Below are 15,271 nucleotides of genomic sequence, written 5' to 3'. Positions count from 1 at the left end.
CTACGAAGCAGCAAATATGTAATCTGAAAGGATTTTTAGATTGCCTTTATAACTCACCAGAGCTGGCATTCAACCAGCAGTTTACTGTTTACTTAGTTTCTGAACATCAAACATGGACAGTGAATAGCAAAAATATGGCGAGATAACTCCGAAGAAACAATATATTAAACAGCATGACGGCTGAACGTGCAAATGCACCCCGATAATGGCCAATTGTTGGTAATAAAACTACTACTGTACACGATGCAAATTATATTATAGAGCCCAGTCGCCCAGAGGGCCCAACACTACTGCAAGGAACCAGATTAACGCAATTATCAAAAACAAGTTATCTCCAGACTACAAATAAGACTAGCACTCTTACATATTGCTTAATGGGTTTTATTGGCGCAGTTATAAATAGCTTGCAATAGATAACTTGCTTGCCTTTCGATGAATATTAACTTGCATTACCGAAGCATCGGTACGGTGTCTGCGGCAAATGTAAGGAATGGAGACAATGAGTACACAGTCCTTGTTGGAATCAATACATAGTGAGTTGAAATTCGATGGTATCGCGTCGAATCGAAACATGGTTTACAGTGTTTACTTAGAACACCTTCGTTATCGTCGTTGTCAACAGACCCGGCAGTGATCCCAAAGATAGTTACATTTCTATTGTTGTCGCTGTCTGGCTGAAGATTCAGCATTGTAGCTGCTACTGCGTCATGGCTCATAGAGACACACTAATTCTAAATTAATTTCGCTAAATTATCTCTAATTTGCAGTTTGTAATACCTATGTTAGAAGTCAATACTAAACACATAGGCAAATTCCCATCGACTTTTAGATGCATAGTTAATTCGGTTAACCGACCAATGGTAGTAATGCGTAATTTGAAAACATAAAAGTTTGTCATTCCATGGATGTTTGAATTAATGATTATGACGTAATAAAAGTAGTAGTTCACAGTCTGTGTGTGCTATCTTATTTGCTCTCCGGGTATATGGAGTATTAAAGCATTAGTTCAGGGTGCCCCGACTCGTTAGCTAGGTGTGACGCTGGATCGCTTCCGAACACTTGTCAATTAGAAGCACAAAGTGCCGCCCAGCAACATAGCACCACATAAATCGTGCGACGACGGCCAACCCAGCAAAACAGTGTTGCGAGCACCTATCGCGATGAACTACTTCTACTATCGCTGTTAACCGTTATTTATTGTCCTAGCCGGCAATATTTTGTAATAATACCCATCTGTAGCACACGATGGACGATGCTTCACAAGAACTGACATTGACACATGCATTTTCACTTTCATATTTGTTGTTAATCAAACAACTCCGAAATATACTACGACAATCGGCCTACTAAAATTCTAGAGTTTTTCTTTTGCCTTTTTTACGTCAGGAAATCTAATGGTGGGAGAGCAGTGTCATATTGGCCCCATTCTCGACAGTTTCTAGAGTATAAACTAACTCAAAATGCTACCGATAGGTCACAGGCAGGATTTAAAAACACTGTAAGCAGATTGCATATTACTTTAAAAAGACATGCTGACTAGAGATGAAACGGATATCCGGTAACTATCCGGTAGGCCGGATATCCGGCCTAAATTTACTATCCGGCCGGATACCGGATAGTAACTCACTATCCGGCCGGATACCGGATATTAAAAAACTACGACATTTTTCTATTAATAAAATGAAATACATTAATCTTTGAGGTAAATATCAATAAAATGGCTTATAATAATAACGGCTTTTATTTAAAGTTCAAAAAGTTTTTCTTTTTCTGTGCTAATCACTCTAATGACGAATACATAAACAGTAAACATCTTGTTAATGTCGAAATATTGCCAAATAAAAAAGGCGATCTTTTTTTCACTGATGGTCTGGTGACATGATGCATGCATTTCAGTCAGATGACGCAGCAAGTAAACAAATTTAATTTTCGCTATTCAATCACACTCTCGCTATAGTAACCGAAGTCACCCGAATTGATCTGCCCCCTAGACAAGTGGCAAAATCTGACATTATATTCGGACGGATTCGATTTTCGAAAAGTGTGACTAGTCTAGTCTACTAATAGACCCACTGATCGCGTTCGAAGCACCTGTGCGGCGTTAAACTCGTCACGACATGCAACGAGACAATGGGCCAACTATCCGGCCGCCGGATATCCGGCTATCCGGCCAAACAACTATCCGTTTCATCTCTAATGCTGACAATACAACATTTCTTTGAGCATAAATAAATTTCCACCAGTAATGCGGATAAAATTGTTTTATTGAATAAACAAGAATAGTCGACATTCCGAACACATTCACACGATGAGAAAATTTTGCTGCGAGTGTTTGTGTGCATTCGTGCTCTTTAAGGTTCGATAAATGCAAATTGCACTACATCTAACACCGAAAGCATTTAGGTCGTAAGCGTTTGTGACGTCATCGGCTCGTAGTGAAAGCCAAGAGACGCGAACAATACGTGTCTCTTGCGCAAGTCGAACGATCGCGGGGAACAATGGCGGGTTAATAGAGCCATTCGTCGGCTCATTGCTTATTCATCCACGCCCTCGGCACCTCCGCAGCGACGCCACCGTCGCGATTGATGTCCTGTGACTCAGGACACATCCAGCCGCGCCGGCACCCCGCCAAGCTGAGCGGAAATCTTAACGCGCCCGAAAACCTTTCCATAAAAACATCACGTCATATTTGAGTTATCTGACCCCCGATTTATTTTGGCGACCATCTCGTAACTTTGATCAAAAGATTATTTTGATCAAAATATCTTAAAAAGCATTCACGCCGCTCTTTGACCCCTCGAGATCTTTAAGTTAAGCATTATTTTTACAGCTTTTCGTTATCCAACTCATTTGAAACAGACAATATGCACAAGATGCCGAAATAAACAATGCCATTGCCACTATCTTCTCTATTAAAGCTAAGTCTTTATAGCGCTACAAACTTTTATTGGCTACCTTTAAACTTTAAATGGAGATTGACACCGAGATTGAAGTTTATGATGATATAAAATTTATTGCACTAGTTTTCTAAATGGATTTTTGTAAAGGCTGCGAGAAAATACCCAGCAGTACTGTCGCATCGGCCACAGCCAGAGCGGAGGTGAATACCTGCCGAGAGCAGAACCATTACTGGGTTTTGAGATTGCGATCGCAGCGGACCGCGAGTTCCCGGCACGACCAGGCTATCCCAAAGGCAGCGCAGCGAGATATTTTATTCATAGTCCGCGTGATAAATGAGGAAGGCCGTAGTTGTATCACATTCATTATTGCTTCACGCCACGCATGGCGTTATCAAAAACTTGTTGCCGCCGCGAGCCCGCCTAGAGAACGATCGGTCGGCCCGGACGCCACCTCGGGGACTTGTTTCAGATGCCATTTGTCGTTAGTAAACAGCAAAACAGCTTATAATTTATCATGACCGTGGCTTTGTTACTTTTTATTTATGATATATGAATGCCTCGTAAGAGATAAATTATGGCTGTTGTAATTATTAACAGAATGTAATATCTGATAGTATATTCCTGCCTGTATTCCTGAACAAAACGCTCACGTTTCCAGTTTCTTATGTAAGTATCTAATACTCATCATGATATACGCCTACACTTTGTAAACTAAAGGTTCAGTAGATTTTATTAGTGTAGCCCGATAGAATGCCTACTTGACCCGAATACAATATAGGGGCGTTCCAGATAAAGTCTATTGTTTCAAGCACCCTGGGACCCCAGCAGAAAATGTATAACAGTCAAAATACGTAAGACATTTCACTTCTTACGTAAAGTACCGTATTGTAACAAAATACGTCTGTTCGGTAAATACAATAATTCCGTGACAAGTCACGATAGCAGCATTTTCATGGAACGGTTAACAATCGTTCAATTTGTAGGGCCGCGGGCCGCGAGGCAACAATGGCGGTGCACGCGACGACTCCGAGTCGACATTCTCATGAGTAGAATAACGCACAACAATCAAGATGTCATTTTTCAACTACCCACGCCGCGAACACTGAGCGAACGAACAGCGAGAAATATGGCCGGCAACGCACGCACTGCCCGAACGTACAAAAGAGGCGTCTTGGGGATGTCGCGATCCATATCTCCTGACTGAATAACAGCGCAACAGTTTCAACTCTTCACTTTTTATGCGTAACCGACGATATAAAGCAACAATAAATTCAACCGTGTTAAGAAATTGAAAGTTACATTGCATCTGCCAACGTTTGCTTGTACGTATACAGTTGGATGAATTTATAAAGCACGATAATTTGTGAATTATACTTCTAGACTTACCATAAAGTAACATCACAACAACGAACACAATGCACATATATCATTTTACAATGAAGAACGTACGGTTGAAATGGGTGCTGTCACAGAGATGGTTAACGATACTCCCACTTCATAATTAACTTCAAATATGCGCTCAGCATCGTACACGATGTTAGTTCTACACGTGTGTAAAGTAGCTAAGTGCAGGGCTCGCGATTTCTGCCACGCTCATTATTACGATTCACAGAAGTCGGTGGGTAATTTATCGTCTGTAGAAGTTGGAAATTTGTGGGAAGAAATGATAGTAATTATTGACACGAACCACCGCTCGGGGCTGGAGTCCGCCATCCGCTGCGAAGATCACAACCGGCCACTAACTCGAAAATTCCACATACATAACGGAGCGAGCCCTAGGGCGCGAACGGAGGCTGCCCACAACCTCAATTCGTAAATCGCAATTGATGTCCACCGAGCGCCCGCGCAGTCGGCCCACCGAAATTAGAACTGTAGTACCGTTGGCAATTACTTGACACTATTCTTAACATAAGTTAAATAATTAAATAAATTAAATTAAAAATTCATAAAATTCATTTATTTATTATTTATTTTTTTATTATCCAATAATTTCAAGAAATTCTTTAAATATTTTAATATCTACTAGCCCTGAAAATCAAGTTGGTTTTCAATTTGCTGTACATAATTCGGTTTTAATAGCTCTAAATTATAAAGCTGAAGAGTTTGTTTGGGTGAACGCCCTAATCTCGGTAACTATCGACTCCGATTTGAATAATTATTTTTGTGCTAGATAGCCTATTTATTAAGAAAGGCTATCACCACCTATCACGTTACGACCAATAGGAGCAGAGAATCAATGAAAAATGCTGCGGGAAAAACTATTCAAACTGTTTTCACGCATACGAAATCACAGGCGACAACTATTATACGATATAGTTGTTGTATTAGAGCAGTAGAATAATCCTTTTTGATCACTCAACAATGGGTCACCCTGTATATTCATATAATCAGATGCTAATATTTTAGTATTATGTTATCTGTGCTAATATGTAGTGATTGGGGCATGAATTTACGAAGAAAGTCTAAAGAAAATTTGTACTTAACTTATAAATCGAACTTTATGGAACTATAGCTTTTGCCCGCGGCTTCACCCGCGTTAAATTTAGTTTGTCACAGATCGTCATAAATTATATCTTATATGTTATTCTGGGTTATAAAGAATAATACTGTAAAGTTTCATTAAAATCCGTTCAGTAGTTTTTGCGTGAAAGAGTAACAAACATCCATCCAGACATCCAAACTTTCGCATTTATAATATTAGTAGGATTTTCACCCGACCCCAAGCACCGCTTCTACTTGACTGACAAAAACCCAACCAGTGAAAGCTAAGTTTGTACCAGGGTAGAGGCGCATACAGCCGGTTATTTGCATAATTCCTCTCCTACACTATACTATACCGACTATTTGCAATTTATATAGCTCCTACACTGTATTTTCTTTCTTTCAGATTCTTAAAAAATCGTTTCCTGATCTTTAGAAACGCCTGTCAAAATGGCAACAGCAATCAACATGTAATTGGAATTATTGCCTTTCTATACGTATATCTACGCGCGACTAGTGAAGTGACAGGAATCGATCTAATGGAGCCTGCCGAATACTGCCGATACCAACCGTTTTGTCATCGATCAAGTGTGTCGTCAGCGATTGGTTGATGATTGATGACGCTCATGACGGACGAGCCATTTGCTCGCGTCGAAATGTCACAGGTAATTATAGGTGACGCCAGCTTAGCATTGACTATAATAATTAGCTAATCGTACTCACATCCGTAATATTCACGTATGTACTTTCATCATCATACTGTGATAAGATACAACAATAACATATCACAGCACTCTTGCTGTTGCTTGGTTCGGCAATTTAAGCGATAAACGTTACAAGTAAACTGAGTACCTTCTCATTCGAAAACGATGGTATCCCAACTAATCCCAACTAATATTATAAATGCGAAAGTAACTCTGTCTGTCTGTCTGTCTGTTACGCTTTCCCGCTTAAACCTCGCAACCGATTTCGATGAAATTTGGCAGGGACATAGTTTGAGTCCCGGGAATGGACATAGGATAGTTTTTATCCCGGTTTTTGAAACAGGGACGCGCGCGATAAAGTTTTTCTGTGACAGACAAAATTCCACGCGGGCGAAGCCGCGGGCAGAAAGCTAGTAGATCTATAAACAAAACGTAACGCAGTTTAGACAGGCCTCCCACGAGGGTGGACTGACGATCTGTTGAAGGTCGCGAGAAGCACCTGGATGCGAGCACCGCATGACCGTTCGTTGTGGAAATCCTTAGAGGCCATTGTTCAGCACTTGACGTACATTTGGGCGAACTATAAAGATAATTTTCCTTTGGAATAGAACAACAACCACGAGCTGTCAAACGAAACCGATTTTGGATGATACTGGATGTCATTTGTGTGTCATTGTGAGGATTATTTCACTGTTTATCTGTTTTGTACATTAAATCAATCACTGAACCAGTCACCACGTTTCTGTAGCACTATTTCTCATAAACATCCACGATTTCACTCACGTAAAATCTGAAAATGTCTCAGAGATTAAAGGACAATGTTCGTTCTCCATACATTGTTCGCCTAAGAACCAACAATTTTGACATATTACTACCCGAAAGCGAAATAATACGATTCTGTGTGTAAGAACAATGATTCCTGATGGACACTTGCCATAAAATTAATGATTAAGAATATTAAATCACAGCGATTTTATAATATGTCGTTTATGACAACATGGCGTCTAATGTATTGTGTGAATGTATGAACACCGATTCGCGAAAAATGTTTTGTATTGTCGTCACGCCGAGTCGCAGCCAAATAGTATAAAATAATAGAACACGTTTTAGAAATACAACTCGGCATTCCACTTTTATAATATGCCCACATATTGCCCGTAAATAAACAACATGAATCGTAGGTTGTTTCCACCCTTGTCATCTGACACAAGAAATAAACTCCTATTGTATTATAGATATCGAAGCCGAATCGTACATAATAATAGAATGGGTTTTGGAGATCACTCGGGGTTCCACTTTTATAAAATACCTACATATTGCATAAAAATAACACGAATCATGAGTTTTCTTTTCACCATTTACATCTGACACGAGATAACAAACTCCTATCTCCATGACTACCGTCGTAGTCTATGCCAAAGACTACAATATTTTAAGCAAGAAGTTTCAAACCTTAGCGGCTACAGTAACCCCTGGGCCACATACATCGTGATAACATTCGGTCGACATCGGAACGAAGTCTTGCGATTATGCAAAAAAGCACCGTATTCTAGTGCGGCTATATCACGTTCAACCGGGGTTTTAATTCGACTAAAGTCCTGACTAAAGACTGGAAGAAAATACGCCGCATTGTATGAGCACTTCGTGTTCGTTAAAGCGGCTTCAGATCTAGAGCCTACATAGTTTTCTTTCCAATAATATCCGCAAGTAGCGCTGCATGATCTTTGCAACAAAAACGGCAATAGTTATTAAGGTGCCAAAATTATATGATTACTTTGACACGGTATTATACACGTTCGAAGATTTGTCATTTTCATTCATTTCATCATCATCATCATTTCATCCACAGGACGTCCACTACTGAACATAGGCCTCCCCCAATGACTTCCACATCGCACGGTTGGTAGCGGCCTGCATCTAGCGCCTTCCCGCTACCTTTATCAGGTCGTCGGTCCACCTTGTGGGTGGACGTCCCACGCTGCGTTTTCATTCATTTATTATTTTCTTAAAGTGCCGAAAAAAAATAGTTTCTAGCTGTCCCAGCAACTTCGTCAATAAAAAGTTGTCTTGTCTTATCTTTAAAATCGTAATATTAATTTCTGAACGTATCCTGTTTGACACCTAATAATATTATTTGACATAGCTGGCTCGGCGAATTTCGGCAAATTAATTTTGACATTGCAGAATATGACTTTTGATAGGTTTATCATAGAATTCGGCGGGGATATCCTCACGGAGGAAGTTCGAAAAATGGCGGAACAAGATCTTATAATAATGCAAGGCCGAAGCTGTAACGCGCGTGCTCCTACGTGTAATCCGGCGAGTATACAATAAATAGTAATGTCTGGTAAATACTGGTAATACGTATCGTTCGTTCGTTCGTTTCAGCCGAAAAGACGTCCACTGCTGGACAAAGGCCTCCCCCAAGGATTTCCACGAAGACCGATCCTGCACCGCTCGCATACAGGCACCTCCCGCGACCTTCACCAGATCGTCGGTCCACCTAGTGGGAGGCCTGCCCACGCTACGTCTTTCGGCTCGTGGTCGCCACTCATGAACTTTCCTGCCCCAGCGGCCATCAGCTCTACGAGCTATGTGCCCCGCCCCGTCTATGTCTATATGCGCTACGATTACAGGGTATCATTTTGCATAGTCGCAAGACTTCACTCCGCTGCTGTCAAATCAATGTCGCATAATGTTATCGCAATGTGTGTGGCCCTTGGCCAAATCACAGAAGCCTATGCGAAGAAAGAGCACTTGAATGACAATGAAAATCAGGGTTACCATTTTATAAGATCTCCTCACTATTGAGGGTAACAAAGTAACATTAATAATCTAGCCATTAATTACATTTATTACCTATACGAGAAAGTAAAGCAACATGCGGTTTTATTTTAATTTGTAAAATATTTGTAACAGTTTGTTCTAAGTTTAGTTTTACAACAGTATTGCTGTTTCAGCTGTCACTGTGAAGCTTTGGGAAAATAAATAAATAGAAAAAATATTAACATAAATATTTATTTAAGTTTTTATGTTCATTATCATAATATGCCAATTTAAGTTACACTGTGTGACAGTCTTTGACACTAAACAAACTCTTCAGCTTAATAATACCTACCTACAGGGCGTTTTTATAGTTACTCTAGCTGATGAAACAAGAAGGGTTGATTCTACTACTGAAATACAACTACTTTTCTTACAGGACCAATATCAAATTCTCAAAAAAATTCACATCCTCGTGATGGTGATCATTTCTATGGAGAGGTTTTTTTTTTTAATATTCGGTCTCTTGGGATAAGTTATTCCATTTGAGCAGTAGCATTAATCCTTTTTATTTGATCACATACAAAAATAACACAAGTGTTTAGGAAAACTTCTTCTTTGGTATGGTATCACCACGGAGTTATAATGGCGGCAACTCTGTATCACTGACTTGTAACTTTCAAACAGTATGAATAATTAGGGCACCACATTGGTTTTCTTTCTGAAAAAAGGCTTTCACTTTTAGTACTAACCCTTTAGCACTATTTCATTGAAATAAAAATACATTAAGCACAGAAGACTGAAATTGAGTCAACTGACGTGACATTTATAATTTGTTGACATTATGACAGTTTGACAAGACTAGGGATTGAAAAAGTTTTAATTGAAAAAGTAAAATGACAATTTATTAAAACGATTCACAAGGATATAATCGATTAAAAATATTTATAAAATGTTCTGACTTGCCTGTAGCGATTATCCAATCCTGGTTTCTACTGAACAACTACCTCGTGGCAAGATTTTAATAAAATAATAAAATCTTTATCTTCTGTTTCACAATCTATAAAAGTTCATTTGGTCTATTATTATACATGTGCTATGAATGAGGGTTTTCGCGATTGAAAAATCCGCGAGATGGCAATACGTAGACGCGAGGTCCAAATGCTGCATGATTGGTGGATTTTGACATATCTGTCAATGTCATGTCAAAAATAACCAATCATCTGGCGGATTTTTCAATCGCGAAAACCCTCATTGGCATAGATTATGAGAGACTGGCAACTATACTAGGTTGATATATGTTTCTCTCACTTCAACTGGCATTGGATTCAACATCGGATTCTGACACTTTTACAGATATGATACCATGAATATCAGTTTATGGTCCTAATTATTTTTATTTTATTTACGACCTTCGACCACTTGGACACTTTAGATAGCTTCTTGTAATAGTGTCAATATCTTTTTAGCTTTTATAGCAAATCTAGTCTTCAAAGCAGTTTAATCGATTTATTTTATTTTCAAAATCGATATTTTATTGTCTATGATGGCCGCAGGAACATCACTATACATGGACTCCCAGCAATAAAGTACGGTAATGCCTCGTACAGATTTTATCGGCAAAAATTATGGAACTTGATAGGTTTTAGACCATGCCACGCACCAAAACGTCCGGAAGTTGTAATAGTATTATAGAATAAACGTTAAAAGACTTATTTATTTAATTTTTCAATGCTTAAGTGTCCATTAGAATGAATGGGTGCTTAATGTATTAAAAAAAATAGAAAATAATTATGATGGGTTAATGTTTTTGGGCGGTTTTTAGGCGGTTTCTGACAATGTCCTTTTCAGCGTGCCAATAAGTGCTAACGAGTTGTTGCAAAAAACGGTTCTGTTTGATGTGACGGTGACGGTATCACGCATCTCTTTTTATCACACAGTGTTGCTACTAGTGACATATCTCGCTCATTCAGTTCTTTGTTGCTTTATTCCGCTAAGTAGGTATATTAATTTTATGGGGCGAACCGAAAAAAAGTTTTAGAAAAACTTACCTGTCAAATGGTTGCCAGTGAACTCGAAGTCGTCGTCCTGGTCCCAATGTTTCAACGAGAGCGTGTTTAGTGGCGTTGCGTTTGCAAATTCCAAGTTGGCAAAGTGCCAATCCAAGATCTGCCTGTCTCTGACTGAGAGGTACACCGAGCTACAAAAACAAAATTGAACTTTAACAATATTCCCAAATAAAGTCAAACAAACGTTACATTATGATGTCACACTAAAAATTTGATTTGCCCATAAAGTCGATTCGTCACACATTTGTAGGTTAATGCTCATGGACGTACCCAGGGGGTCTTAAAATAAATAAATGGCTGACGAATTAAATTTTTTTCTGTAACGATTTCTATTCTTTACTTTGCGTTTAACTTTACTAGACGTGTTTCAGTAAGAATTAAATTGAAAAATACTTAAATTCATTTAATAAAAAAAAAAGTTAAAAAGTATTTATTACTAAAAGATGTCACATGTACAAATTTTATTCTGGCGGTCTCTGCACTAAGCAAGAAAGCTTATATCGCAGCGGCCAATACGAACAATTACCTTAAATAATGACATCGGTCTCGATAGGCTTAAATTAAACCAAAATCATGCTAATAACGTACCTAGGTGGGTTAGTCTCAAGCTGCGTCAATTTCTCTTCAATGCCAGTATTCTGGGCGACCAAAGTGTCATACTCGTTGCACAGTAAGTTCATTTCTCTATTCAAGCGACGCAAATTAAACTCTTGCAAGACGCTTGCGTCTCCCGTTGCACCTTTCTGTCTATCCGCGATCAAAGACTCTTTCTCTGCTTTCATGGACCTTAATAACTCTTGGATGTCAGACATTCTGTTGACAACATAATAGTAATTATTTTTACAACAACTTCATTATGAATACCTATATAAAAATAGAGCAGTAGTCTCGTAACGCATGTAAAACATGGTTACTATTGTACTGACAAAAAACCTAATAAGCCGGCTTTAAGATAGATTATTAAAATTTCAGTGTTTTTTTTAAATTATCTTTCTTTTAGTCAATTTCCTGATAAATATTTCTATATTCATTCTAGGGATGTAACGATTCAATATAGGTGTCGTATCGGAAGTTTTTGTATCTTTTCATCCCTAATTCATTCCTTATCTTGAATTAAAATACTGAAATGGATTATTATGTGTATCTAATTCAAATTCAAATTCAAAACGTTTATTGCATGTCACATTACAATTTATTACAATATAAAGGTTTATGAGTAAAAATAAATGCCAGTACTTACTTATTTACGTTCGTTTTGAGTTTTTCTTGCAAAGTAATCACAGCTTTTAGATGTTGAATCTGGAAGAAAAGCCTTTTAGTCCTCCCGAGAAATAAAAACAGTAACTTTGTACTGGTTGATGGATATACCAATAATATGTAGTGAATATATATTCACTATATGTATTTTATATTTAAAACAATCACACAGGTAATAATTTTATCACACTGCTCAAAAATAATTTTACCTGTTTATGCTTGACATTTTTCTGCTGAAGTTTAATGACCCACTCCAAAGCCTGGCCCAGAGAGACGGGTGTATCGTTGTAATAGTTAAAGTCCACTTGGTGCGACAGATAAGAAGTAGCGTCCAGCAAACGGTTGAATTCGCGCTCCACCTGGAAAGAGAGAAAAAAAAGTGAGTTGTAATGAAATTGATATAATTTTTCATCACACAATAAGTCTAAAAGTTTATGGAACTTCAGAGCAGTAAAATTTTATTCACCATTTGCCTTAACTGCATTCAAAGTAAAAAAAATCTTTATTTGTATTAAATAGTGCTGAAAAAATAAAAATAATAACTTAGTTTTGCTCTTATATGTCTCATACCCTTTTTGCCCTACCAGTGCTTGAGACCAGTATTTGACAAGTACTGAGAAGAAGTTTGCATAAATTATTTTATATAATTTCCCTGCTTCTCATTCAAAATAAGGATATTTATGTATTATATATTTTACATACCATTTCATCTTTGTGCTTAGGAACTTGATTTCCAGTGGCTTCATATAGGGGACACTTCTGTTTTATCTTATGCAGTTCCATATTCATCTGAACTGATAAAGTTGTTACCGGGTTACCACCTAGCCCAGTAACCACCATAGCTCCTGAAATAAAAATGTAGGCACCACAATCAGATGAAGATACTGAATTTTATATGATGTAAGCAAATTGGACTTTTTAGTGAATTAACTTTCTTTTTACAAAAAGAGCCTTAAGGTGAATGTAGACTAGCTAGAGCATTTCTATGTTATTTATTTTTTACATTACAAATGTGTGCAAGTAAAATGTATGACGTTTGGTTATTGACAGGGTGGCACCTAGATATTTTGTTTACACACTATACACTGATTGTTCTGTTACAAGTAAATGCTCTAGTCCAGGGAAGTCCAACATAATTTCAAGGAGGTTTAGTATTTTAGTGGGCCAATAAAAATACATAATAGCGATAGCACTCTCCTTGCTATTAAAATATAAATAAAATAATCAACTCGCGCCGCGGGCGGGATGAAGGACTTATGTGGGCCACACCTGCTCTAGTCTATATCTATGCTCAACAAGTTTTGTGTTGTACCAGTAAATGATTGATTCGTACCTAAATCGGCTACATATGGACCTTTTCTATATGTGCAAATCCGTCCTCCCACTCTATCTCGTCCCTCTAAAATGACAACCTCGCAACCAAAGGATTGAAGTTGACGCGCAGCAGCTAGACCTGATACACCTGTAAGAATATTGAAACATTTTTAGGGCCAAAAACTTACATCAAATTTTAATATACTTAGTAATGCTCCAGAACACATAATAGAACAATAAAGCCACCAAAACTCAAATACTGTTTTATTGAACCATAGCCTTTCGTATGCATTAGTACAGAGCCTGGTAGGACACTTTTGCATTGTGTATTTGTGTCTCCATCTCCATTCCATCGTTAATTGACCAGTGAGAGATACAACAAATAGTAGCCAATATTCTAAGCCTTCATGTCTCTCATGAAATGGAAATTATTTGCACGTTTATAAGAACAGACTACACAGTATGATAGACACTAAGCCAATTAATAATAGCAAAAGAATGCAAATTTTCAACAAGCATTTGTGAGTCATTTCTTTAAAAATCACATAAATACCTGCTCCAATGATTATCACTTTAGGTCTCTGTTTTCCTTTGGGTGGTGCCGGAATAGGTGTGATACGTTCATAAATACCATAATTTATAAATCCGTGTCTTTCAAGAAACGCATGTGTCCTCATCACCAATGCTGGATCACCATTATAAGGAGCCTATAATAAGAAAAAAGAAATACTGCATTTTCTCTACAATAGGACTTTGAGCTGACAGAATAAAAAAGGATGGAAACTTCTATTTAACATTTCTAATACTGAAATTTATTGTTACAAACAAGTTTTTTTGAGCTTTTTATCACTTACTTCCATTTTCTGAACAGCATATTCCTGAGTAAGCTGCTTCTTAGGGTCCTCAAACCAGAGTTTAAGAACCCGATTTCTGATTTGGACAAATGCTTGACTGGACGCTCCCTGGAGATCGGAGAAACTTTCTGCTTCTAATGAAGACATTTTGTCAAATGGCAACCGTGATTGAAATGCTGCACCTTCCAAACTGTAAAATTTAAGCAACTTATTAGATTTTTATGTTAAGTTTGCCTTTAACAATTTTAGTTTAGTCTGTGCAGTATAGTTAAAAATAAACCTACCCAGTATTATTTTCTAAATTTACCTGTTTAGCATTTCTTTATAGTTTATCTCTTCAATGTCGTCGCTTTTGGTCTCTTCTATAGTCACCTTCTCTTCTTTCCTAGATTCTTTGACTTCAGTTGTTCGACTCGATGATGACTCTCGTCGACCACCGACCGACGTCGGACTTGAAGAAGTAACTTTGCTTCTTTCAGATTGATCAGATTCAGAATCATCTTGCTTTAGTTTTTCATCCATTTCGCGGTTTTCAACCTATAACAACCCAAACATAACCTCATGTTCAAAACAAATATAAAGGGATAAATATCTATACAGCTCATTCCATAATTAAAATGGTTACCTTTGCTCGCTTTCGGCGACTCATATTGATAAAATTTTAGTAAAAATAAATTGAAAATGCACAGAAATCCAGCTACGAATCGCTCAATCAGAAACAAAACAAATCAAATGACAAATGACATAAGTGACATACTAACAGTGACTTTTTTTATTTTTTTATTTTTTTTGGTTTCGTTCTTTCCTCTTGCAGGAAAAGGCAAAGGCATTCGCCATACAGCCAAGTCTTCAGTTTGTATTCACGGAGACGGCGCGAGAGAGAGGAAACATTTTCATTTTGAAGCCGACTGAGTAATTTCCCTTCAATA

The 15,271-nt window shown here is 37.8% G+C and overlaps 1 protein-coding gene across 1 annotated transcript in view; it reads right to left on the bottom strand.

Annotated features, from left to right (window-relative positions):
* The window catches only part of LOC135076255 (lysine-specific histone demethylase 1A), a 384,526-nt gene extending 369,457 nt beyond the window's left edge, over window positions 1-15,069 (bottom strand). Inside the window, exons 1-10 of the mRNA XM_063970740.1 lie at window positions 14,968-15,069; window positions 14,650-14,879; window positions 14,343-14,532; window positions 14,042-14,195; window positions 13,508-13,636; window positions 12,877-13,019; window positions 12,384-12,533; window positions 12,158-12,216; window positions 11,506-11,730; window positions 10,900-11,048 (exon numbers count right to left, since the gene is read on the bottom strand). Coding sequence (XP_063826810.1) covers window positions 10,900-11,048; window positions 11,506-11,730; window positions 12,158-12,216; window positions 12,384-12,533; window positions 12,877-13,019; window positions 13,508-13,636; window positions 14,042-14,195; window positions 14,343-14,532; window positions 14,650-14,879; window positions 14,968-14,991 — 1,453 coding nt within the window. The 5' untranslated portion in view covers window positions 14,992-15,069. The remainder of the gene's footprint in view (window positions 1-10,899; window positions 11,049-11,505; window positions 11,731-12,157; window positions 12,217-12,383; window positions 12,534-12,876; window positions 13,020-13,507; window positions 13,637-14,041; window positions 14,196-14,342; window positions 14,533-14,649; window positions 14,880-14,967) is intronic.
* Window positions 15,070-15,271: the final 202 nt, after the last annotated feature.

Source organism: Ostrinia nubilalis, chromosome 11 (genome assembly GCF_963855985.1).
Source record: "Ostrinia nubilalis chromosome 11, ilOstNubi1.1, whole genome shotgun sequence".
Classification (NCBI taxonomy): domain Eukaryota; kingdom Metazoa; phylum Arthropoda; class Insecta; order Lepidoptera; family Crambidae; genus Ostrinia; species Ostrinia nubilalis.
This window is presented reverse-complemented; position numbering and strand designations above follow the sequence as displayed.